The sequence below is a fragment of the Siphateles boraxobius genome, unplaced genomic scaffold (genome assembly GCF_051911475.1).
Source record: "Siphateles boraxobius isolate OS27281-9 unplaced genomic scaffold, OSU_SipBor_1 17, whole genome shotgun sequence".
NCBI lineage: Eukaryota > Metazoa > Chordata > Actinopteri > Cypriniformes > Leuciscidae > Siphateles > Siphateles boraxobius.
Genome location: NW_027508777.1, coordinates 7,150,001 through 7,176,576, shown reverse-complemented (window position 1 = coordinate 7,176,576; position 26,576 = coordinate 7,150,001). Strand labels below are relative to the sequence as shown.

The following is a 26,576-nucleotide window of genomic DNA, read 5'->3' as shown; positions in this document are numbered from 1 at the left end:
CTTTTGAGTGACAGGCATAAGGGGCTGTTCACACATAATGTGTATACGCTGTTAAAATGTGAGATGCCACACAATAGTATCAGAATGTAAAGCTGCAGTGCTGATGAATTCAAAGAGCTAGGGTCTCAAAACAGGTTTTTATTTAACTCCACACAGCATCTGACAAACACGGCACCTGTATGTGAGATGCTGAAAAATCACATGGAAGTGAATGCGAAGTGGACTTCACAGGGTATTCCTGCATCTTAAGTGAGATTCCAGTTGTTCAGTAGGAAGGGTGCCACAGAGAGCATATGAAATAAGGGAACATCTACACATCACTTCACAGGAACTGGACAGGGACATTTGCCCTCCAGGTACTGTGCATCACCCCAGAACTGCATGAAGTTTGACTCAAATAAATGCAGTGAACACGAATCTCAGTTGTGGTTTGTATGTGGTTGTTTATGGGTATAAAGTGTGCATTTTATATTTGGGAATATGTTACCACTAGCTTATAGAGTAAAACAAAAATCAACATTTTACTCAAAAACATGCCAATAAATATTAAATCCAGTAAAACATTTGCAGTGGTCTAATTTATTTTTCCAGAGCTGTAGGTAGGCCATATGGATGTATTATAGCCTACATAAACACAAAAGTATGGTAATTTATGCATATATTATGTCATCATACCTTTCGACTTTTTTAATATGCATGATTTAAGTTTCGTCTGTGTGTGACGTTTCAAGGTCTAAATGAATGCATTTTGTCAAGTGAAGTGAACTTCCATGACTATGTCATGCACAGTATTAGGGACTGTTAAATACTGTACATTCCCCAGTGTCACCTCTGAAGTAATCTTTTTTTTCAAGAATTTTTATTGGAAAATAAGACAAAATACTTTTTTTCTTCATCTATGAAAAACTAAACAAATGTTGCTTCCTGTAAATATTTGATGAAGTTTATATCCGCATAGGGAGGCCACACAAAGTGTAAGTGACTTCCCGGTATTCATAAACCACTTTTGCATTTCTGAAGTAAATTGTAACCTTTTATTTTATATTGATTATAAGGTATAATGAGCTCAGTAGGTAAGTTGAAGATTACACAATAGCCCCCTCTCGTGTATAAATAAGGTATGTGCGTTTCCAGACCAAAATTTAATGAGGACTGGAAATGGATGCCATTTAGGGGTGAGATCCAGGACTACGATTTTTGAATGGTTTTTTTTTTTGGGAGGAAGAAAGTTTATAGACAATAGAAATTAATAAAGTTTAGGCTGGTAGATATGATGGCACTTCATGAGCAGTGCAAATTTAACTTGACTTTTAATATACAATATGATATGTCCTATGTGCTGTTTTTCTAACATTGTTCTTAAATGTTAGACCTTAGGTAGACAGCATATTTAACTTGGCACAAACTAAACGAGTGATAACCAAACAACCTGCTCACTGCGTTGCTTTTGTTTGCCCTATTGTTACTGATCTATCAGCCATATATATATATATATATATATATATATATATATATATATATATATATATATATATATATATATATATATATATACATTGGCTGTGATAATTTGATACAATTACATTCAATTGCACATGACCTATTGATCAAACTGTCTGTTCTTCGCTGCCTAGTTTTCATTCACCCTCACTAAGGTCCATTATCCCCAGTCCAATTGTTTTATCCTTGCAAACTACTGTACTATGCAATTTACAGTATAGTATACAAAATATTTATTTGAGAAGATCAATTAGTTGAAATGTCAAAAATGTGTACAAATAAACAGAGAATAAATAAAATTATTTGTTCAACATAATAAACAATACTATACCGTAAAATATATCATTACATGCTGTAAAATAAATATAATAATGATATAACTAATATCTGTGGGAATTGTGCTAAAATAACAACATTCTTATACAAGTCACTGGAGCTCATTCATTAATAATTGCGTGGATTACTTAGTAGGCTATTTCTACGCACAGGAAAAACTCTCATGAAGAATCTCGGCCTAATTCACAACATGTGCGCATGCACATGAATTTGTCGTTCTAGTGAATTCACAGTATTCTAAATGAGCGACCACTTGCATGAGGTAATCTCATTAGCATAAATCAGGCCCAAACCTTCTCCATATAAGGGCTTTACGCGCAACATTTCCTTACCAGCCGTTCGTCGCACTCTCGCCAGATCCTCAGTAATGCCAACATAATGTGCCATTCTCAAAACTAGTTCAAACACAATGAACACATGTTATACAGACCTCTGATTAGCCAGCTGTACATCTGCTCCTTTATTCAGAGAAACCTCGCAGCTTAAGCTATACAAGGGAGCTTTTCTTACTCTTTCAATGTATATGAATGATGAAATATATTTAAGATTAAATTATATTGTATAATTAATTTATTTATTATATAAATAATATTATATAATTATGTTCGTGATAAGATGAAATATAACTTTTTAACACGATTATAAGAGTAAGTAGCTACTTTTTGCGTACGTGTGGTTTGAGTTGTTTCTATAGCCTAAATCTTCATTTGCTAGGGAAAACGTTCGTTCAAATTCGTGTGTATGCATGCGTAGTGAGTTAATGAGACCCATTGTTTTTTAGATGACAATGAGTCAGGATGTTTCCAAGCACAATTTATCTGGTTGATTTTTATGTGCCACAACCAGCCTCTTGAAAAACTGAATAAACACTGGCACGATTGTAATGGGCAGTAGTTGTTGAGACAAGACAGAAGAGAATAAGTAAAAAAAAAAAAACCTCAATATACAATTAATTGCATGCATAAATCAAAGCAAGACAAGGATCAGAGCAGCCGCAATGATATGATATGCCATTTTAACCTATGTTAGTCAACACAAGTGACTTTCATATCTGGTTCTTGCAGAAAGAAATTATTGATCTAGGTTGAGCTACGCCTCTTTGTTCACGAAGCTCCCCAAGATGTGTTGTCTTACATATTAAATATATTCCTGTCAACCAGATGCACTTCAAACAGATGAATGTGAACATGTTTAGCTTCAGTTGTCAAATTTGACCTCTCAGTCATTTCATCTGAGCACTGGTTTGGTTATGACCTGTGATGGACCTGTTCCAGTAATGCTGCAGGAGACCTATAGTCTCAGTTATTGATTTTGGAAAAGGGGAGGGGGAGGTTCATGGGTTGAAGCTCCAGCAGCCCCTCATCATCACTCCCAACAGCCCCTGTGGCACGCAGCTACCCACAGCGGGAGGTGAAGCACCTCTCTCAGAGGAACCTGCCAAGACTATCAAAAAGAAGAAAAGGAAAGATTAAGGGTGGAAAAAAGAAGGGAAAAATACTGAGGGAATGAATGTGTAAGTGAAAGACAAATTGATAAGAGGAACAAAGGGATGGAGGAAAGGGAAAATCCTAGCATTTAGAAGTCCTGATCAGTCAGTCCCCTAAGGTGGATTTCTTAATGAGACCTTCACAAGAAGACACATTAGTGAGACAGAGTTTAAGAGGGAAATGTTTCATTCTTCTTTTTTAAAACATGAAATATTACATGACAGACACAAAAGATGTGGAGTTGAATGTTTCTTTATGTGTTCATGTTCAGTGGGTGGCTGAGGAAGGCCATGTTAATTAAACCTCAGGGAGTTCAGTGTATTTGAATGTCACAGAAATAGCGGATGGAGCGGGTGTGCAAACATGTTGACTATGCAGTATGCATTAAGGCAGGAGACATCAAGTTCGTGCTAATTTGCGTGCAGCTATTCCTGCGCATGCCAGTCCTCCCTGTAGTTTCCCCCCACTGTAAGTTATTAATGTTTGTCATTAGACACATTATGCTTGAGGACAGTGACTAGAAACCAGCACATTTATATGGGACAAATATTTACAATAGCATGCTCTCGAGTATTCCAAGAAGAAAGGATCCAAACTACATTAACGAATGGTAATTAACCACAAGGGCCCTCCGATCCAGGGTGGCAGATAAATTGGTCCCTGAGATGCTTAGGACAGTCTTGAGCTAATCCTTCATTACAAAAAGATAAATGCAAACGACATCATTAGCATAAAACTGATTAGATAAAAAAAGTTGAATTCTTATAGTTAATTTTTTGAAAGGATGACTTTACAAGGTTTTTAATTGTATGCAAAGGGGAGAAGAGTGAATAGCAATGGAGAAAATTAAATAAAATATCATCTAAAATATAAGAATGGTTTGGTTTCTCACAACACAAACTCTGCCTGATATTTTTTTTCCAAAACTGAAATAAAGATGCAGATATAAAAATATCTCAGAAAAGGAAATTTAATTTCATATTTAAAACATGAATTGCACATCAGTATTTAGGCAATTGAAGTTTATTAATAAATCTATTTTTGCAACCTCTAAGCCACCATTAATCATACAGAGTATATATATTTTACATCTTATCTGCACTACATGTATGCGACTGGAAAATGCTGTGTTAAAATATAAATTGAATTGGAATTATTGAAATATTGAAAAATGGTCAGGTCTCAGTTTTAGTGAGGAACATATTTTGCATAGAAGCAAATGAATGCAACCATCATCCAAAGCAATACATATTTGTCCAGTTGTTCATTGGAACTTTCTCATTAATTTAATTCACATAAAATGTGTCTTTAGTAACAATTAAGAAATTCAAATGGTTGATCCAATACTCACTGTTAAATATCACTTGTATTTATGTATTTGTTATTTATATATATTATGTATTTTTATTTAAAATTGTCCAAGGTTACTGATAATTATACAATAACATTTTTTAGCTTTAAAATACTTGCTATTTCTTTACGCTAATGAAAATGAAATTATTCCACCATAAAGGATCCAACTGAGCAATCACAAAAGAAAGAGACGAGCACGATAATGAACAACAGAATGAACAATTTCATTTTGAAAATATTCTTCTAATACATGTTTTGGTAGGACTATTTTTCTGATTGTTCTTTAGCCTTGATGGTGTGAACTGATGGTTGCTGGGGCTACATATACATGCCAATGTGTCTAAAATATTCTTCATGGGCAAATCAGGTGCACAATAATTTACATTAAACTAAAACACTAGATCAAATAAAGAAACTAATCTCCTCAAAATCTGGTTCTGTGGTTTGTGAAATCTATAAATTTCCAATAACAAACTAAATGGTGCTTTTGGTTTGCAAGTCCTCTATCATCTTTTCTGCCAAGAAATCAGTGTTTTTTTCGGAGGCGAATCACAAAGAGCACTTTATATTGCATCATTTATCTGAAAGTTTGTTGTGTACAGCACAGGGCTACAAGAGGGTAAGAGCAGAAAGCGGTGGAGTACTGCGTAGACAAGGGGCCTCCACTGCCATGCAGGGCACACTCCATCTTACAGAAAGTTCCACAGTCTCTTGCTCCCTTTCCGTCTTTTTTTCCTCTGGTCAGGCGTTTTTGCTGACTGCAGCTGTAAGTGCAGCCAGTTCCTCTGTCAGCACTTTGCCCTCCTTCATCTTCACCAGCATGGCGTCCATCAGCAGGCCTGCAGAGGGGATCTAGGGAGAGAGAGAGGGGGAAAGAAAGGAAAACCTGTCAAAAAGAAAAGAGAGGCTTTTTTCCTGTGCGTTTTTTTTGACACCAGACAGCTTCTCCGGGGTGTCTTTCTGCTTTGATGACGTCTCTAACCTGTGATGAAACTCAAGTTCTTCCCTCTGATTAATTATGACAAGGAACAAATTCGAGGAACAGGTCACGGAGGCTTTTCTTCAATCTCTAGAAGAGGATATTTTGTGGAAAACACATTTCCTCAAAAAGTAAATGGGATTGTTTTGAGGTTTGATTTGCTGCCATGCCACTCACGGCCTGCCACTGCTCCTGGTGATGCAAGGATCGAGAGAGGGATGATAAATGTGCGTCTGCTTTGCGCTAAAGCCAAGCGCTAACCAATCCTCTGACTTCACTTTCTTCTTCCACCCAAAACCTTCTCAAGGACTCTGTGGTAATTAGCACTAGGGATCAAAGGCCTGCATCATCCATAAATATTGGATTAAACTTTTCTAAAAGACACACAGTAACATGCATTTTTTATATTCTTCATTGAGCGACTTCGCACAGAAAAATAAGTGGTATTAACTCCAGCAGAATCCTGAGTGTCAGACCGAAAAAGAGAGATGTGTAAACGCAAGAGCAAGAGAGATGCATCGCAAATGAAGAGGAAAGAAAGTCTCATTAGGGAGAGAGGGAGCAGTGTTTTCCCCTGGGGCAGGTAGACTAGAGAAGAAGCTGGTCTCCGTCCTGACTTCATCAAAAGCCCACTTGAGCGGTGCTAAACTTCAACTACAGAGGAAAGAGCTGCAGGGGTTATGGCAAAGGAATGTGATATTATTTAATTACTCTTAAAAATGTCCTATTTTATTGCACAGAAACACCGAAACGCTACGGCATCTGATGCCACGCTAGCCTGGGAGGCCTAAGTCACATCTTGGCTGCGCTCGCTCAAACAGGCCCACAGGGACGGCAGACTCTGTCATTATCATGTAACAGCTGCTTTAGCAGGTAATCTCCTCCCTTTGGACAGCCCTGGTGAGCTGTTCACTATTCAACAAAGCTCTCTTTTGGGCTGCGTTTTCATTAACACACCCAGGAGTTGATTCGGAATCGACTGGCCTGGCCCGGGGGGTGGGGGGGGGGGGGGGGGGGGGGGGGGGGGGTGTGGGGGGGTGGGGGGTGTGGGCTGGGTCTGCAACAATATGAAGGTGTTTTATAGTCCAATTAAGTGACGCTGGTTTCATAGAGTGTGAAGGTGCCTGGGGCGAAGCTACAGGCTCAGTCACAATACACTCTGAGCTTCATCCCACTAAGACACACACCCACAGATACTCTCTCTAAATGGATTGATCAGGCTCCTTTTGTTATCAGCCTTAAGAGTAGCTTTTGTGGGGCCAGTCTGTGTGCAAACCAAGAGTAGATCCGCGTACAATCAGCTAAATGTTTTGGGAAATCTACACCAAGTGACACTGCAGGTTGAGACTAATATCTATAAAGCACCGTTTCTTCCGGCATGTCCTTCTCAGGTGCAGAAGTAATAGTGAAATCTGTTGGCAAACAACTCTTCCGATGCCACTTCAACGCATTTTGTCGAACTCTCCCCTAATCCAGATCACCATGGACTGTGGATGAAAAATAAATTAAAATGACCCCCACCCCCCAAAAAAACTAAAAAACATTGCATTCTATGATCATATAAAGCTTTCTGATCTTTGATCTTCACAAAATTAATTTTAAATCAACATTATTGAACATGGGAATAAAGAAATAAATAAAAACAACAACCAAAACACCCAAGACCTACTAAAGTCTGCATTTGATTAGAAGATAATGAATGTGTCACATGTGGGAAAACAAGAGATCAGGTAAGAAAATCAAGCGTAGCGCCAATCTATTCTTCTGTGCCAGTAATTACCCACCCTGCAATGCCTCTCTTCTCCATTCTCCTTTTCAGGCCACTGGAGACCAATATGAAAGGGAATTGGACACTTGGGGCCACAGATACTTGTAATTAAAACTCCTTTTTTTAAATGTTGTTTCTTACATCGTCAGGTCTATATAACCTGAACCGGTAGATCTGACCTAAATACACAGTAGAATAAATATGGAGCACTTCCCAAGTCTTTGTTCCCTTTCTCTCTCATTAGGAACTGATGGAGGGGAGGGAGCAGAATGAGGATCAAACAATAGCATCACACTCAGAGAAGAGTGGTCTGTTGACGATGCTGTCATGTTAGGTTCACTGGTGCTTGACATTGCTAGTACTGTTGAATGCATATGGAGTGACGGTCATTATATGGAAAGAGAATGATGACAAATAAAAGGGATCCACAATAAATAAATAAAAAGAAGCCAAAGCTAGTATAAAATGTACTTTATGTATTTAAATTAATTTCAAATGGGTATGATTTTTTTATACCATTTTAAAGAAAAGTTTTAATTGAATGACTATGGTGTAAAAAAAATAAAAACGTTTCCAAATGTGAGTGTAATTCTGTACATCTTACTCTTAAAAAATGTAACACAAACAATTGATGATTTGTTAATTCATGCATACAACATTATTTTGGGATTTTGCTGAAATTTTTTTTTCTAAAAATGAACAAGCATGCTCATTTTTGTTTTCTACTTTATAAGGTAGTCTGTAATATTTCATTCTTTTAATGAAGCTTTTTTCATTATGATATCAGGACAGTTGTATCGCCCTGATATTTTTTTAACTTAAAGGGCCCTTGTGTTGTCATTGCTTACTAAAACAAATCATTATTGTTAACTAAAATCCTTTTCGGCAATTTAAATGTTACTAATGAAAATAACTAAAACTAAAATAAAAATTTAATAAAAATTAAAGCTATGTAGAAATATATAAATAAATAAAAACGAATAAAATGAAAAAAGCACATAAAATTACTAAAACTTGAATGAAGATGATACTGAAAATCAAAATATGATTAAATACTATAACAAGAACACTAAAATAACACTAATAGCCTCCACCGCGATATAAAAATTGTAACTCATTTTTTAAAACTCCTTTAAAAATAAAAACATGCTCATCATAGAACAGGTGTCATTGCATGTAGATTTTCTGTTCTCTACATTATATTTTTGCACAAATTAAAGGATGGCAAAAAAAAAAATTATATATATATATATAAGAAAGCTGATACAAAGATTACCGTGGGCTGCAGCTCTGCCCATTTCAGTCACTGCATTAACTGCTGCAGCAATTAAATTAAAGTACAGTGCCCCCCCCCCCCATGTATAAAAAAAACACAAACCGGATAAGGTCACAAGATGGAGTCAGTCCACACAAACTGAAAAAAGCTCTTCTCAGCGCAATCCTAACAGAACAGAAATACTACAACTTGTGGACATTACAATCCAAATTCTGCTGGTCATGAAATAATACGAGGATGGAGAGGGGCCACGACTTCTGAAATGACTGAGCTGTCAGGCCGAGATGAATGTGGTTGATAAATGACTAGAGGCAGGGTGGCTCAGTTCATTAGCTCTAACAGTCATTTCCATCTCTTCATAAAGGCCGTGGTGTTATAATTTACCTCTAGTCAATAATTAGGAATCCACAAATAAACGCAAGCAATTAAATGTCTACTGCTACTGGGCAAAGGGGGTCCCTGGGCTAGATGAGGGTTTGCGGGTGGACACTCAGCATAGGATGGGTTATTCACGGCCTGACACATTAAGCCGCAGGGAGCACTGTGGACTAAATGCTTATAGGTTGGTGATGTTATTCCCAGGTTGTGACCCTCAAGTGTGGAAGTGTTGTTGTCTCATTAAGAGAGGAGGGAATGAGTTTAGAGGTGCTTGGAGCACATTGTGGCAAGAAAAGAGGAAAAGAGAGATATCCAAAGAGAGAGATATGTTCATTAATGTTATTTGAAGTCAGCAAAGCAGAAACGCGCTGTGGCAAAGGCAACAGATCAGAAGCAACAGCCCGTAAGCTTTTGTGTGATTTCCTTTCCTGTGCGACTCAGACAGGCAGATAAAATGACATGAGAGTGAAAGGCACCTCTTCAAAACGCGCACACCGAGTCCCAACGTTATTCTGACATGCATGAGCTTGTTACGTTGACATTTGGCACTGGAGTGATGGCTGTGCTATTGACAGGGCCACAGCAGTAATAAGAAGTCGTCACAGTGGTACCGCCATTAGCGGCTGACAGTGACAGCTCACGCTATACACAGAGACTGACAGGCGAGAGAAAAGACCTTGCTTAGGTAACACACACACACACACACACATTACCATTTCACAAAAAAGCTGTGTTACTGACATGGGACTTTGCATACGCCAGTGGCTTTGGAGTATCATATGAAGATCAAACAACTTGGGCTCATTGGAAAAACGTGCCTCTACCTACTTTTTTGCTCCAAACTCGCAAAAAGTACTTATACTTGCAATTCACTGCAGTTTCAAGCTGGAATGCACACTAGAGGGCATTAAAACACCTGCAATTTGTATTCCCTTTGACACAAAATATGATTATGAGGGTAATAGACTTTGTTTTGTGGACTTTTTCTTTGCACATTACTACGCTATACAACACAACCATACAAAGTAAACCTGCGATGCGGGGCGCTCGGGTACTAGTCCCGTAAAACACGAGTCAAAATAAAAGAGCACAAAGACTCGTAAAGCAAACTAAAATGGCACGGTTGGTTCAGTAAATGCATTAAAACTATCGGTTAGGTTTAGCGTAGGCAGTACGTTATTTATTTAAACGCGATAGACCGTTAACTTTTTAGGGACACTCAATAGATTTAATTTAATTTCTGAACTGATACATAAAACAATCAAAACAGAGCAGATAAAATGGAACGTGATTAAAGCGCCACTCACTGGACCTTTCCCATTGAAAGGGTTGTGAAAAGTGCAAGCAGCAACGTAATATCAATTTGCAAAATGTTGCCACATGCGCGTTTTTCCAATGAGCCTGGGTTGGATAAAAACATGCTAGTACAACATAAACAAATTGCAACATTGACCTAGTCGTCTGTTATCCCCCCCCAAAAGAAAAAAAAACACATAAAAAAACTCACCTGCCAATAAACTCGCTTGATCACTAGTCAGAGGAAGAGCCACCCTCCCTGTGGAACGCGTTAGGAGGATGAGCATGTTGAAAGAAAAGAAAAACTAACGTGCGGGTCACCGTGTCGGTGTCGGCGCACCTCTCTGGGGACTCAGGCTGGTCTCAGCCTTGTCATACAGCGAGCAGTCGTGTCGGCCGAGCCGAGAAAACGTCGATAGCAACTTGCCTGTGAAGAGTCTCCTGCGGGCCGCTGCTCTGTTTGTGTGTACGTGTATGTATGCGAGTGTGTCAATAGCAGCCTGCTGGTGGAGAGTCTCTAGTGGAGCTTGGCTCAATCTCCCTGCATCGACAGACCTGCCAGATCAATACTTGGCCCACCACTAACAAGCTGCTTCGGGGTCTTACAGCCCAGCAGAGGAAGCAAGAGAAAGAAAGAGAGAAAAAAAAGGAGGGAGAGAGACTGAGCTGCCTGATGGCAGTCTTCAGAGTCCTCTAAAGTGTCCAGCGGCAAGAGGCAGAGATGAGCAGACTGGGTATAGACAGGTCACAGAGGTCAAAGGTTAAAGCCACTAGCGCTGTAGTGACACGCCAGAGCCCGTGAATCATTGAAGATGCACGTTTCAGGCTGACAGCCAAACATACGCATACACACAGAGAGCAGAAATCATAAATTCTTTAATGATCTCCTAGATATTGTTGCTAAGAGATTTCATATTATTCATAACAAACAAATACTGTATGTAAACATAGGCTGAAGTTTGAAATAAGGAGAATGGGAGCTAATTCAGTCAATCATAAAATGAATAACATGAATATTTGGTGTGAACTAGATTTTGAATGTTGAAACAACGGTTTCTTATTGAGCCTTTCACACCGGGAGCAAAGTTTTTCTTTGGTGAGTATTGTTTCTCCCCCCCTCACCCCACTATCTATGAAGCGCACCAACCAGTAGGATTCGAGCTCTGGGTCATGTCTTTAGAGTTGATGCAGATACACATATCAGAACATTTGGTGGTGCTCAAGCACTATAAATTGGACACTGGAGCAGCAGTCTTCTTCAAACTCCACACATGTTGAGCCCAAGCCTGAAAATGACTCTAAATGAAATGTTTGCAGTTTGCTTTACAGCACATGCATAACCTATAATTAGGTGGTTTGCATAAAATATTACTCAAACATTCAGTCTCCCCATCAATATTCTTTTGTCTGTATTCTGGACATATTTTCAATTACTCATTATGAAACTACTCCAACATTCTTTCACTACAATTTTATATGTGCATTTTCTTCACCTTGCATTAATTAACTTTTTATTTAATAAAATCTAAGAATAAAAATAAATCTAAATTATTATCTAAAATAATCTAAGAATACAAATAAATCTAAATAATTATCTAAAATAATTAATTTTAAAATATTAATGATTTGTATTGTAGATAAAAAAGAACAAATATGTGTGTGAATTAGGTTCAACAATTTGTTTGGACTGTACTGACATAAAAATATATATCTATAAGCATATATAAGAATTAGGACAGAGGTAAATTTCTGTAACATTTTTATCCCTTGCACAAAAAAATATTTTGAGGATTCTATATTCTATATTTTGAGTATTTACTGAAATAAATCAAATCAAATGATGCTCGTCTTTATCAATTAAATGATTCTTTAAATAATACACATTTAGATATTTAGATCCAATGTTTTTGCTGCTGACCTTTTATGGTTAAATTCAACATGGCAACTGACTTTACTTTAGCTAAACATCACATTTGTTACAACTTTTGTAATTATTGCTGAAATAATAGTAATAGTAATAGTAATAGTAATAGAAATAGTAATAGTGCCTATCATGCTCCTGTTCTTCTGATAGCCAGATGGCAGAGCAGCTGAAAGATGCGTTCACGACGCATCTATTGTACCTTGATTTTGCTTTATGTTCAGCCTGACAAATATAGACCAATGAATAGACCATTCATCTGCAATTTGCTTCGCCTTTTCACGGGGGAAAGGGCCTTAAAAGATGAATATGTTCATTTTAAAATCTGCAGGATAGGTTTAAAAAAACGTTCAATTTCACTTAAAGCACCACTTTAACAAAATTATTTATATTGATAAAATGTGAATACTAATATATATGTATATTTTTTTTAGTTGCTAATGAAATCAAACCTGCTGCTGAAGGATGTGCTGTACATGTTCAGTCCAATCTGTGTCTGGCCCACGACCCGCACACGCCTCCTCACACTGCAAATCACAAAACATGGCCGGAAATGCTGTTAAAAGCCATGAAGAAAATACTCTAAATTTCTTTTGTGTGGGTGTGTAAGAGTGCAACGGTGTCACTGGATGACCCCAAAAGCAGCCCAGCTTAAATATTTGGAAATTAAATAAATAAATAAAATAAAAATAAAGTACTTTAAACACCCATGTGTACAATATTGGCAGGTCTGATCAGAATATTCAAATGTACAAATTATGCCAAATAAATGTTTAGTTGGCAATAGTAATAATAATAATAAATACATTTTTGGAATGTTTGTTTGAGTATTGAGTTTTATTTATTTTTTCATTTGTAATACACGTTATTCTACATGTAACTATATGTTTTGTTTCCCACAATACTCAGTCAATACTGACCTCATTTGTGTCCAGCATGTCCACCAGGTCTGTTTCTGTCATGTTGAGGATTGATGCTGCTTTCACTAGTGAGCATTTAGACATTCTGTTTCCTTCTTTTTCACTCTTTTTCTTCCTCCTCAAACGGGCTTTAGCATCCTCCACATTCTGTGCCAATTCATTAGCCAGTGCCTTAAAAATAATGGTGAAAATAGACTTACGCATAAACATATAGTCTCTTACAGTACATCTAAAATGGCTAAAGGTGTAAAGAACATGGTGTGATCAAGAGCTCAATGTTAGGAATGATTTCGTCAATTCGGGAGCGTCCTGAATGAGTAGCCGAATGCTCTTGACTTTTGATGCAAGATGCACTGAAATTTCGAAGGCTCTTGTGTTGATTTGGAGAGGAATTGCACATAAGAGAATACAAGCTGCTAAAAAACACACACTTTGATTTACTTCCTTTTTTGTATGGCACATATTATAAGAGGAGCTCTCAGAAGAGTGCAAATAATGGGGAAACAAGAGGCTCTTAAAATGGCGGTGGGTAACGTTGGGTCTTATTCTTTGTTGCGCCCGTTGCGGAGTGAGCTAAATGGGAATTGTTGCTAAATACTGAGAGACAATTAAATGTTAAAGCTGCCACTGTACATGAGAAAGTCAATAAAGTGAGCTCCCCTTTGTTTCATTTTCAGCTTATTGATCGTAGCAATAATCTCTTGTATCATTCCCCATAAGCCTTGTGAAAACCTGACCTTGGAATGGACAGTCTGTGTGTGTGTGTGTGTGATTCCAGGTTAACCCACAGAAGTATAAGTGAGAGCAATCACACGCGGTTGATCAGAGCACAGTTCTTTGGGGCATGCTCCATTTCCCACATCTCCCCATCACCGTTATTTGTTTCATAAAGCCTCCATCATAAATACTTTAAATGGATCTTCATTATATTTCAGGGGATGCTACAGGATTACATAAAGGTTAGTCTTGTGTCCTCATATTCATACACTGCGAATGTGCAGCAATGCCATTAGGAACTAAAGCATTTTAACTAGCAAATGTCTCTATCAGGTGTAAATTCTAAAAACCTTCATTTATGTACATTAGGGGGAGAAAAAGACTAGATGTACTTTAAAGCAGCGGTGACTTAACAGGCTGCAATTGAGCGTAAATGTGCAGTTTGCTGCCAAGAAAAAAAAGAAGATATTTTAAGAGACTCATTGACCTTGACATACAGTCTAGAGAGTGTTCATTTCCATTTTTTCCCCCCTAATAATAACAAAGCTGCTTCAATGCTTATCTTTTGGCACAATATTTTATTATTATTTCTTAGGGAAAAAACTGTTACAAACAATACAATACAAAACGTGTTGATAAACAACATTCCTCTTTTCCTCGAACAATCTTCTTTCACCAACCCTGCCCCAGAGCGAATAATACGAAAGATAAATAATAATAATAATAATAATAATAATAATAAGTAATAATAAAAAATATATACTTAGTATAGACTATAGTATAGACAAAAGTGAGGAAATAATTCTTAGCCCATTCGGTCTGATTTTGATATCAATATCCAGGTCTCCTTGATTCCACTTATATTTTTTGGGGGGAGAGTTGTACCCTTTTTAAAATATAAAACATTGGGTTCTATAATGAAATAAATGTTTAGGGAATATTTCAATTTCAAATAGAGTATCACTCTAAACAAACAAACAAAACAACGCTTCTCCTCTGGCATTCTAAACACAGCCATTTCAAAACCAGGTCTTATTTTACTAAAATGATTTACTTCATTATAAAAATCTGATAGTCTGGGGCCATTTTTTATTCGTTTATGAATTCTTTCCCAGAATTTCATCCTTCAAATTCAGCTTTTTTCAATTAGATTATCAGGAAATTTATCACATTTGTTTACTTGCAATTTGCAGAAACGTAAAAATGAAATTTAATTCAGTAATTATTTATTATATAGATGTGTATTCAAAAGATAAGAACAAAAATAATGTCTTGTCATTAAGTTTTACAATTAATAGATAAATATAAATTGTATATAATTTCTTTCCCCTGATAAACTGTGAGTGGTTAAATTCACAACTCATCAGTCTAAAACTGATATACAAATGCCACTGTTATACAAATATGCACTATGTAGCAATGGGGTAAAGAGTAACAATTGAAAGAGTTAATAATCATCAAATAATGCAAATAATCTTTGTTGGTGGTAGAGGAAAATTCCTGTGAAATTGAGATAAATTGGTCAATGTGAACTTTCACTCCCCTTTCGCTTTGCATTTACATACACTACATAAACATTATTAAACCAGCAACATTCAAAATTCTCCAAAGGAATGCTCAGCTCATCAACAAACTGTCAAAAGAGCCTATGACTTTATTTAAAGCTTAATAGATATTCACTGTCACTAGTCAAAGGGTAGATTCAATTGACCTAAGCCCAGCGCACAGAAAAATCCGGAAAGAGATTAAGCGAATTTATCACATACTCTGCACAGCTCCCCTGACCGCTTCTCGAGAGCCAACCGTACTGCAGGATAGTGTGATGGGGGCCAAGAGGAGAAGGGCTCTTACCCACAATCACCCTAACCACAGGGCCAATTTACCAGTTCCCTCGCAGAGGAGGAGGATTAGAGAAGCCGAGAAATTCCTCTTTAAATGACTTACCTGCCTTAAACCACGCTGGATTGTATTATAAGATAAACTATGGAGGAAATTACTGAGAAAATAAATTAGACTTTATCTTAAATCTTTTGTGACATTTGGTATTTTTCACTATTTTTCAATTTGAATGGGGAAGTAAATGTTTACCAGCAACAAAGTAAAGGGTGGATACAGTCGTGTTAATGAGGTTTCTTAATGACTCCATGTCATACTAATCTAACATGCTGTCTTAAAGATGTCTTTATTAGTGCAATAAGCATTTAATGCAATTTGAACTATTCCTCAAGTTGAGAAGACAATTAAAAGCATGAAATCCTTTCTCTGTTACACCTGCACTATAACACACTACATGTTATCAATTACTCATGGCCACGTACATTTGCATAATTCAAACAAAGCTCTTCGATGGATCCCCAAATGTCATTATAATCATCCCAAAAGAACCCTCTTGAAGCTTCCTGACAGGATGGCATGTTCAAAGCTCATCAATCCATGACAGGGGGATGTAGGCCAGAGAGCTGGGCCGTCTACAGGGACCATCATTAACACACTAGCAGGAATCAGCTACAGGTTAACTATGTTGACTATACGAAACCACAGGTTACAAAAAAATGCTGGGTTTTGACGACAGATTTTTGCAAAGGAGTTTTGGAATGGAATCCATATCTTTTTCTGTAAGGTTTGCATATTGCTCATACCTCATATGTAACACCTCGTTTACACATTAAGATCTGTTTGAGGTGATCTGATCACAAGCGGAGAGTGTAAATACAGGTGTAAAAAATTTATCGCAATCTGATCACATTCAGCTGAAAACGCAAATGACCTCACTGCATTGGTAATGTAAATGCTAATCTGTCCTGGCAACAAAGGTTGACTGCTCATCTGTCAATTTTGCTGGTTACAGCTTTAAAAGAAAATAACCATTAAATATTTGTAAAAAAAAAAAAATATGTGATGACACTTCTTTGATATGCCTGAAATCAACATAATATGAAATGTGCAGAACACACACACACGCGTGCACACGCATGCACACGCATGCACACAATATTATTATTCATAAAAACAGAGACTTTCTCGGCGAAATAGAATTGCAAGTGGTCACAGGATACACATTTGACATGTTAGGTGAAAACAGTACTATGCATCGGCTTAAACAAGTAATATGAATGTATTACTCAAGACGGATCTAAATACCAAGTTTGAAGAGCCTAAAGCTAAAATGATGACAAACTATAAGTCGGACAGTTCAAATACCTCAGTGAATGTGCGGAACTGGTGCAGCTGAGAGTCAGCGAGGGTGAGTTTTCTCTGCAGTGTTTCCAGAGCCTGAGAGCTCTGCTCGGCTAAACCATGCATCTGTTGGGACGCAGTCTGCTCCAGCTCAGCCATGGCCTGATCACATTCACCTATCCGCACCTGGAGAACGGTCACTCTCTGGTCCTGGGGATATGCACACAGAAATAAGAAATCCCACCCAAATAAACACTATAATAAATTCTCACAATTATTTCACGATTTAGGACATTACACTATAGATAAATAACAGATGTATAGTACAGATATGTAGTAAAATTATAGAATGAATCCACAGATCAATAACATAAGATGAAACTGGCGCAAAGTATGGAATTGAGGCCAAACATCAAACAAGACTAATGGTAATTAGGTGAATAATAATAATAAAAAAAACACACAACTCTTGCAAGACAATGCAGGATACGCTGAAACAGAGTGCTTCATTTACAGAGCATATCACTAAAGTGACATTAAAATTACTGTGTGATGGAAATATGGTTGATGCAGATAGTCAAAGCTCTTAAACCTTTTTCTGAAGCTCCTCTTTGAGTTTTTGGCTGGTTGTCTCATGTTGTTTTTTTTCTGCGGTGGCAACGGTCAATCTTCTCTTCAGAGAGTCGACCAGGGCTTTCCGGTTAGTTGACTCATCGGAGAGAGATTTTATCTAACAAAGAAAAGCAATTGTTATTAAATTAGACTGGGGTCACTAAGAGCGAAATTTCAATTACTTCAATATTTTTAAACAGACAGTTAAATGTGGAAGTCTAGGAAGTTCAGACTCTGGATGAGTGACACGATCAATAACGGTAGAGAGAATAATTAATTCCAGGTTGCTCCAAGGCGGTTGCCATGGCTAGCACAGTATGTTGTTCGAGCAGGACTTACTTTCTTCTCTAAGTCTTCAGTTACTGCTCTGTGGCTCCGCTCGGAGTCCTGGCAAATCTTTAGTCTGCTCCGGACATCTTCCACCAGCTGCCTTTTCATCGTCACATCCCTCTCTAAAACACCGATCCTGTACGCAAACACATTCAGATAAACATTTAAGGTTTTTTTTTTGTCTGTTTTTTATTTTCAGAAACAAACCACCATTTTGTATGTGGACTCCCTCACTTTAAAAATTAACAAATGGTAATTAATAATTAAACAGAAAGAAAACAAATAAAATGCCAGCAGTCTTGTAACCAGATTTGCTCCTAAACAGTTTAAACATCTGCAAATCTCCGGGATATAAAAGTGTTGGAATATGTTAACATTTGAGGGCTGTTTTACGGACTGCCTCCTTGACCAGAGCTGCTGTAATGATGAGTAAAGGTCCTTTTAAATAAATATCCTCAAATTCCAGAGAGAGAGAGTGCCTGAAGCAAATGCACTGAATAAATGTGAGAGCTTCTTATTGGAGTGACATTAAATTAAATAAGACTGGGTGGCCTGGGGAAATGGAGTCAGGTTACCCAACAGCCATTAATGAGAAAACCCATATTGACCCCGCTGTAGAGTGGACGAAGCCGTTTCTCCTGTTGACTTACAGCCACGCTTCACCCATCCTCCCCCACTTCACTCCATCTTTCCCAAAGCTCAAGAGAGCAAATGGCAATTAGATCTATAACATTTATTTTAGGGGTACGCGTGCCCAAAAAGAATAGCGGGATGGTGATACTGATGAACGGCGTGAGCGTCAGAACAGCCTGCTGAAACGTTTGAACGTTTGCTTTCCTTCGTGCTCCCCGCACTGTCTCTTTGGTGTTGAGGTGCTAGATTGCTAATTCAAAATGCATTTTGGATGCTAATACAGTTGTAAGTGCTTTCATAGATCATGGATGCACAGTTTGCAGTAGAAAACAAAGGAGATGAATACATTTATGATATGGAAAGACAACAGGCGGCACATGAAAGGCAGGCCTTTATGAATAAGGCAGAGACCTCTGCGCCGGATATTGACTCAGGACATGGCAGCATGCTTTGAAATTCACTTTTTTTGAAGGCAGTGCAGCAGATGTATTTTTTACAGCGTCTAGACATGTATTTCATTTAAACAAGCTGCGTGGCGTAAGGCGGCTACCGCTCACAGGGACTCCTCATCTGTGATTTCACATGTTGTCACTGACTGGCGTGAAACCTCTGAGTTTTACCTGGATGCGGACACACGCTGTGACATTCACATAATCCTTACATGCACATTCTGGAGAAAAAAAGAAATCTTATTCTCAATCCATGCCTTTGTTTTCCAGTAGAAATGTGAACATTCTTAAAACAAGAATTCTCCTTGAGAGGAAAAAAATATGTCATTTGCCTCAATGGCAGATATTTTGCACTTGTTTTGTGAAGCAAAACCTCACTAAATCTATTATTTACTATAACTGCCATTTTTTTGGGCTAGATGGGCTAGAATCAAGTGACGCAGAGAGAAAGGAAGAAAATAAAAAGGACAGGGAGATGGAATGCAGTTAACACAACAGACTGTCAGACTCGGTGCCTAGGGCAAGACATCTTATGACAATAGTGCATAACTACATGGGAAGGAAATTACACCTCCTCTCTCTGCTAGTAACTCTTCACGCGTTTCAAAATCTGGTGTTGAAGTCTGCCACATGGTGGAATCAGACACTGCAAAAGTGACCCAGAGCACGAGAAAGAGAGGGTGAAGAAGTGAGAATACCTCAAGACTATGAAGGAAAGAGAGGGGATAGAGCGCATTTACCTCTCGTGCAGTTCCTTCAGTGTCTGATCTCTTTCATCTAACTGAGCCCTCAGGCTCTTGTTAGCAGCAGTGTGTTTGCTCATCTCACTGCTGGCACTCTGTGGAGAGAAAGAGTCACACATTTATCCTATCATCTGATATCCCATTGTGCACGACTCATTTATGAGTATTGAGCCATCGGGATGCTTAATGAGGATGCTGTTTCACATCTGTTTCACAGAAATATACACATCTACATATGTCCCATGTATTGGCTCTAGTTTCCTTTATAGGTCAATGATGTGACACTCATTTTTTGTCAAGATATATACAGTTATTTTAAAAAAAAGTATATTTATTTAGACATATTATGTGTGAGGCTTAAATTAAAAGGTGAGGCTTAAAGTTAAAAAAGTAACGGTCTGGATATAAAGCAATTAAGTACAATATTTGATAAAAAAATTCTTTCAAAAAGTTAAACTAAGTAGTTTGATATATCTTTTTTTATTATTGCGGTAACACTTTACAATGAGTTTCATTTGTTAACATTATTTTATGAAGGTAAAATGATGACAAAGAATCGCATGCGCAGGGTAAGATTTGTGAAAGTGTACATACGATTGCAAGCGTAAATTAAATTTGCATGTGCAAGAGAAGATTTGTAAAGGTGTAAATCGCCCTTCAAGTGTAAGAAAAAAAATATTTGCAGCATTTAACTGTTATTCGTAAGTGTAATTCGTGTATTTTGAAGCTGCAGCTTCATGCTAATGCAAAATAAATAGGATCTGTATTCTTCAGACTTTCATTTTTCCGCGCTTATACTTTTGGCACGGTTTTTGCGCACAAATGCGGCCAAAAGCTCTGCAATCCTGAGAACAGCAATTTGCAACCGAAAACAACAGAGGCAGGAACTGCAAAACAGATTAATTGCGTAAAATCAAACTTTGTGTAAAAAAAAACTGTTGCAAATGTCTACATGACTTGTGCATGAGGCAAAAAGTTTGCGAAATAACCCGATTTGTACAGTTGTGTTGCGTCTTTCTTTTACCTGCGCTTACAGTTTTGGCAAGCGCGAAGAGGAGGGCGGGTCCACCTTCATCATGTAGCCAATCAGATGAGCTTCTCGCTGCCACTCGTTTTACTCTGATCTGATTGGTTCAATAAACACGCCAGTCACCAGAACACATCTTTATTTTCATTTGGCTCAGAAATGTTCTCATTGCCGAAATTGTACTTTTAATGCACACATACATGTTAAATAAATAAATAAATGAACAAATTAATAAATAAATACATCATGATTGCTTAATAGTCTGTGCACCATTAAGCTGACTGTACGAGCCAAAACTGAATTTCGAGCTGGTGTGTTAAGAAAGGAAATTTCTGTGTTGAGTGCATGTATCCTGCTCATCATCATCATCCTCCTCATCAGGCCATATCAGTTTGTAATCTTGATGCTTAATGTAGGCCTAGTATCTGCACTACTGCATGCATAATTTCACCTGTCTACTGAGCAGGGGGGATTCCAGAATTATTATTATTATTTTATTTTACTAAAATGAGTTACAATAATATTTTTTCCCTTTAACATAAGAGCATCTCTAAATTATGCACCATTTATCACCTGCAATTCCATCAAGTAACCACTAGATGGCTGTATAGCCCTATATATAAAGATATCTATGCTGTGTATTCCCTGGTTGCTGGGTTTTTATTCAGACATAATTAGTTACTTTTTGTCAAAGTTAAGTTCATGTTGATTTAGTATCAGTTTTTCATTACAGTCAAATCAGGACACAGAGAAAGCATTTTGTTAGTCATACTATCTACATATAATAGCTTGATCAGTCACACGGAAGTAATCAGAATCATTATTGACAGTGCAAGACAATATTTCAAAATATATAATTGAGTGTTAAATACCAGAGACATGATGTGAAAAACACTGCATCAAAATGGTATTATGACATAAAGAATGGGTACTAAATGTTTTGATTGTAAAGTTTAACATCAGCTCAAGGTGTAACAGATTATATAATATATACAATTTCAATCCAATAATATTAACACCAGCTCGAAATTAAATATGAATGTCAATCAGCCTGGTGCACAGCTTATTAAGAAACATGATTTATTTATTAATTAATTTACTTAGTTAACATGTATGTGTGCATTAAAAGTACCATTTCGGCAATGAGAACATTTCTGAGCCAAATTAAGATAAAGATGTGTACTGGTGACTGGCGTGTTTGTGCGTCAGCGAGAAGCTCATCTGATTGGCTACATGATGAAGGTGGACCCGCCCTCCTCTTCGAGCTTGCAAAACTCAGTGAGTGAGAGAATCGTGCCAAAACTGGAAGCGCAGGTAAAAGAAAGACGCAACTGTACAAATCGGGTTATTTCGGAAACTTTTTGCCTCATGCACACAAGAAGTCATGTAGACATTTGCAACAGTTTATTTATTTATTTTTTACACAAAGTTTGAATGTCCACCATGGTCAGTTTTATATTAGATTATATTAAACATATTTTTACTACATGAAAATTCATAATTTGCAAAACAAACAAACAAAACAAATAAACAAAAAATAGGTTATGTTATTGGAGTTTTTTGTTTATTCGTTTTGTTTGTTTGTTTTCTTTTTAAATGAATAAGACATGCACAGAGTCATATATTCAAAGTAAGGAAAATATTTATTTACTTAATGGTTAAACTCTGGCTTTTTTTAGAGCCTTTATATTTAAATTTTGCATATAAAGGCTCTAAAAAATGCTCGAAACCCACAAAAATACAATGTCTACAATTCTAAGAACATGACACTTGCATTTAGGATTTTTCAAGGATCTTTCCTTTTTATCATCTCAGACATGCTTATTTGTCACTGAATCTTAGATTATTTTTTGTCCCTCTGTATATTTATATATTTGTAATTTATAGCATTACTTATTACGCTGGGTTTTGATCTATTTAGTGGCACATTTGCTCAACCTCTGTGAATGTGTGTCAAGGTAAGAGGCACACGCACAGAGCGTCTGAAAACTCTGACGACAGGTTGAGTTGGTGGGATGCCTGTGATCATGTGAATGATGGATATTTGTATGTGCACCTTGTCTTTAGTTGAAAGGAACGGAGGACTCGTTTATGTAGCACACATCCTGACTGCATTTCACACACACCCACACACACTCTCCTGTCTCTTGAACATGACACTATCATTGAGCCCAACACAGAAATATAAAGAGCAGTGCCAGACCCCATAAATCAGTTTGCTGATATTATACACCAAAAGTGTCACCAGCATTTAACACACTGACTGGTTTAAAAAAAAAAAAAAAAAAAAAAAAAAGGAAAACACTGGGTGGACTGGTTCACACAGAACACGTATTTGCTTTGAAAAACGCAAGATGTGGGCATTGGAATAGGGAAAAACCATAAGGTCTCAAGACGTGTCTTTTATAAGTTGAACTTGATTTAACGTGAGCGCCGCATTTTTAGAACGCTTTTGTGACCAGTCAGTCACATGGAGCAGTAAATTAAACTGTCAAGCTTGTTAGAATCCAGTCACACTCGTCTCTCTTACTAAACCTGGACGAGATGTGGGGAGGTTAGTTTGGCTCATGGTCATGCACGAGCCGCTGCAAAGGACACAATACGCCAGCGCAACGGTCAAACACGTCCGCCTAGCGCGTGCTCACATAGAAAAACAATGAAAAAGTAGTGCATTGAAATCGAAAAACACGTTCTGTGTTAACGGCCCTTAACAGTGCAGTTAACAACATTCTACAATTGGAGAAACTCAAACTTTAATGTTTGAACATTATTTCATGAGTGAAACCACTGCTTTACATAAGCAAATAATACAATTATTTAACGTTCTGAAATATTTGAATAATAATTCACACCTGAGGTATTACCAGCTCAGGTGTACATTATTTTTCAATAATTCAATTCAATTCAAGGGCCCATCATCAATTATTCCTTATATATTATATTACATAAAATACCTTGTTTTATAAATTAGCTAGCAAATAAATCTGATATTGTATACTATGATATGGCCTGTGATTAATTGCTTGTTATATTCCTCAGAAATTGCTTTGGAAAAAAGTGACCGCTAAATGAACAAATGTAAATATTAGTTATATAAGGAGTTGTTAAACGACCTAAAAGAACCACACTTTATACAGAAAAATATTTCCAAAAACAGTGATTTCATAAACCATTGTCATAATGTCTACTTGTTTTGTACTGATGCACTGATGCGAATCATCCCACAAAGGTTACTGTTTTAATCTATCAGTCAAATGTATAAACTGTACCTATTGAATGAAAATAATTGTAAGAGACCTTCAGTCGTTGAGTGAGCTGTTTGACTTGGGCCTGCAGGCGCTCCGGGTCTATGGCAGGGGGGTTCACTGGTATTTGCTTTCGGATCCGTCTCCACTGCTCTAACTCCACCTGCAGAGACGCCTTGTGTTGCTCCAGACCAGCCAGCTCGCACGCCTGCTTCTGCTCACCAAAACACAAACAACAAATAAACAAATCCACATGTAGGAGCTCGAAAAACAGCTGCGTAACAACGCAGCAGATAAATATCAATTAAGTGAGCAGCACAACAAAAAGGCAAAAGTCTGATTAAACAGTTTCTGGTTAGTTTTATGATTAAGGAGCATTTTTTAGGCTCAGGACTACATATGAGTTTGCCCTAAATCCGATTAAAGCCATATGCTAATAAGGAGGCAGATCATTCCTCCATTTTTCTGTTGATTGTCAGCCTTAATAGAGCCATTGTCGGCTCGTCCCAGTGCACTCTGGGAGTTTATCAACACTCCGTAGAGCTGAAAGCTGAGCACCAGGGCTAATTGCACTCTCTCTCACTCACTCACTCATTCACTAACACACACACACGCACACACACGCACACACACACACACACACACACACACACACACACACACACACACACACACACACACACACACACACACACACACACACACACACACACACACACACACACACACACACACACACACACACACACACACACACACACACACACACAGTTACTGCATAGAACTATATGAATAACACAAAGCCCTGTTTGGGGAATAAAACCACAGAATTTTTAACACAATACTTCACCCTCTGTCCAAACATAATGATTTCTTACTGCATCTATCATAACATATGTGGCAAATCAACACTCACACTCTCTCTCTCTCTCTCTCTCTCTCTCTCTCTCTCTCTCTCTCTCTCACACACACACACACACACACACACACACACACACACACACACACACACACACACACACACACACACACACACACACACACACACACACACACACACACACACACACACACACACACACACACACACACACACACACACACACACACACTTTCTCGTGGATCACCTCAAATGCCATTCATGCAACTGCTGATATCTGGGTTCTGACCTTTTAATAGAGCATTCTCTCTCTGTCTCTTTTTAGGTTTGTGCTAATGAAAGTCATGCCGGCATCATACTAAGATGCATTGATATTGTTTCCAATAATTTAAGGGGTTTATAAATGACCCTGCACTGGAGGATCATGTGGCTTTCTGTCTACATCCACACACATCCACTGCCCCCCATAAGCCAATAAAACACAGATTTTCAAAGTTGATGATGCCAAGGACCTCATATGATGATAACCTTCATAAAATGTAAAGGTATACATTTAAAAAGGTATAAATATGAAAACATGCAGTACTGTACAAAATTGCACCATTAGATGTTTTTTTAGCAATGGTATAATGACCCTATATAATTATTTATCAGTCTCTTTATTAGAATATGACAAAAAAACTAAAACAAAAACACAGAATTAAAAAACTTTCAAAATATGATGAGAAGTTTCTCAGAGTTTCTTCTTTGAGAAACTGGAAGAAGTCCAGGAGGTCACACTAAATACTGTTTTTTTCTTAAAGAAGCCGTTTTGTTCTGATTTTGTAAACATTTATTTTTTTTACCTTTTTTGTACATATTTCTTGTATTTCTGTTTGAATCATAATAAGGAGACCGAAAAATAAATATTGATTGTCATTAAAATATTCGTAAACAACAAAGTTGGTGGCGGCCTAAGACTTTTGCACGGTACTGCACATGTTTGTGTAAAAATATACATTTATACTGTGACAAACAGAAAACATTAAGTTTGATATTTTAAAGACAAAAATATTTGATGTTGCAAAATAATAAATATTTATTAAATAAATAATTATATATAATTCATATTGTCTAATATTGACTTAAGTCAAAATAAATAATACAACATATTATCTGGAGATCATTAAATAAATAATGAAGTTTTAAAATAAAGATTTTAATGATTATTTCTTAATGTTTACACTAGGGCTGTCAAAAAATAAAATAATAATACTAATAAAAAATGGTGCATAATTTTGTATAAGTTGTATAATGATACAAATAAAATTTTAATTGTTTTTAAAAATACAAAAAATAACATCCATAATACTAATAATATAAAATGTGCTAAATGTTACAAATATTTAATTATTATCTACAATAAGTTAAAACATGAACTTTAACAGTCCTAAAATGCATTTAGTAAAATGCGTTAGTGTCATTTCCCCTAAAATTGTATGTGGACCCCAATAACCCTTTGCAGTCCTCTGGGGGTTACCGGACCCCAGTTTGAAAACCCATGCTATAA

General features: G+C 37.1%; 1 protein-coding gene across 5 annotated transcripts in view; it reads right to left on the bottom strand.

The window, feature by feature from the left end:
- Window positions 1-4,275: 4,275 nt before the first annotated feature.
- The window catches only part of cntln (centlein, centrosomal protein), a 178,794-nt gene continuing 156,493 nt past the window's right edge, over window positions 4,276-26,576 (bottom strand). For all 5 annotated transcript variants that reach the window (XM_077232326.1, XM_077232325.1, XM_077232328.1 and 2 more), the window contains 8 exons: window positions 24,200-24,361; window positions 19,873-19,970; window positions 18,060-18,186; window positions 17,701-17,838; window positions 17,133-17,318; window positions 13,215-13,385; window positions 12,747-12,821; window positions 4,276-5,528 (listed from right to left, as the gene is read on the bottom strand). In XM_077232326.1, coding sequence (XP_077088441.1) covers window positions 5,418-5,528; window positions 12,747-12,821; window positions 13,215-13,385; window positions 17,133-17,318; window positions 17,701-17,838; window positions 18,060-18,186; window positions 19,873-19,970; window positions 24,200-24,361 — 1,068 coding nt within the window. In that variant the 3' untranslated portion in view covers window positions 4,276-5,417. The remainder of the gene's footprint in view (window positions 5,529-12,746; window positions 12,822-13,214; window positions 13,386-17,132; window positions 17,319-17,700; window positions 17,839-18,059; window positions 18,187-19,872; window positions 19,971-24,199; window positions 24,362-26,576) is intronic.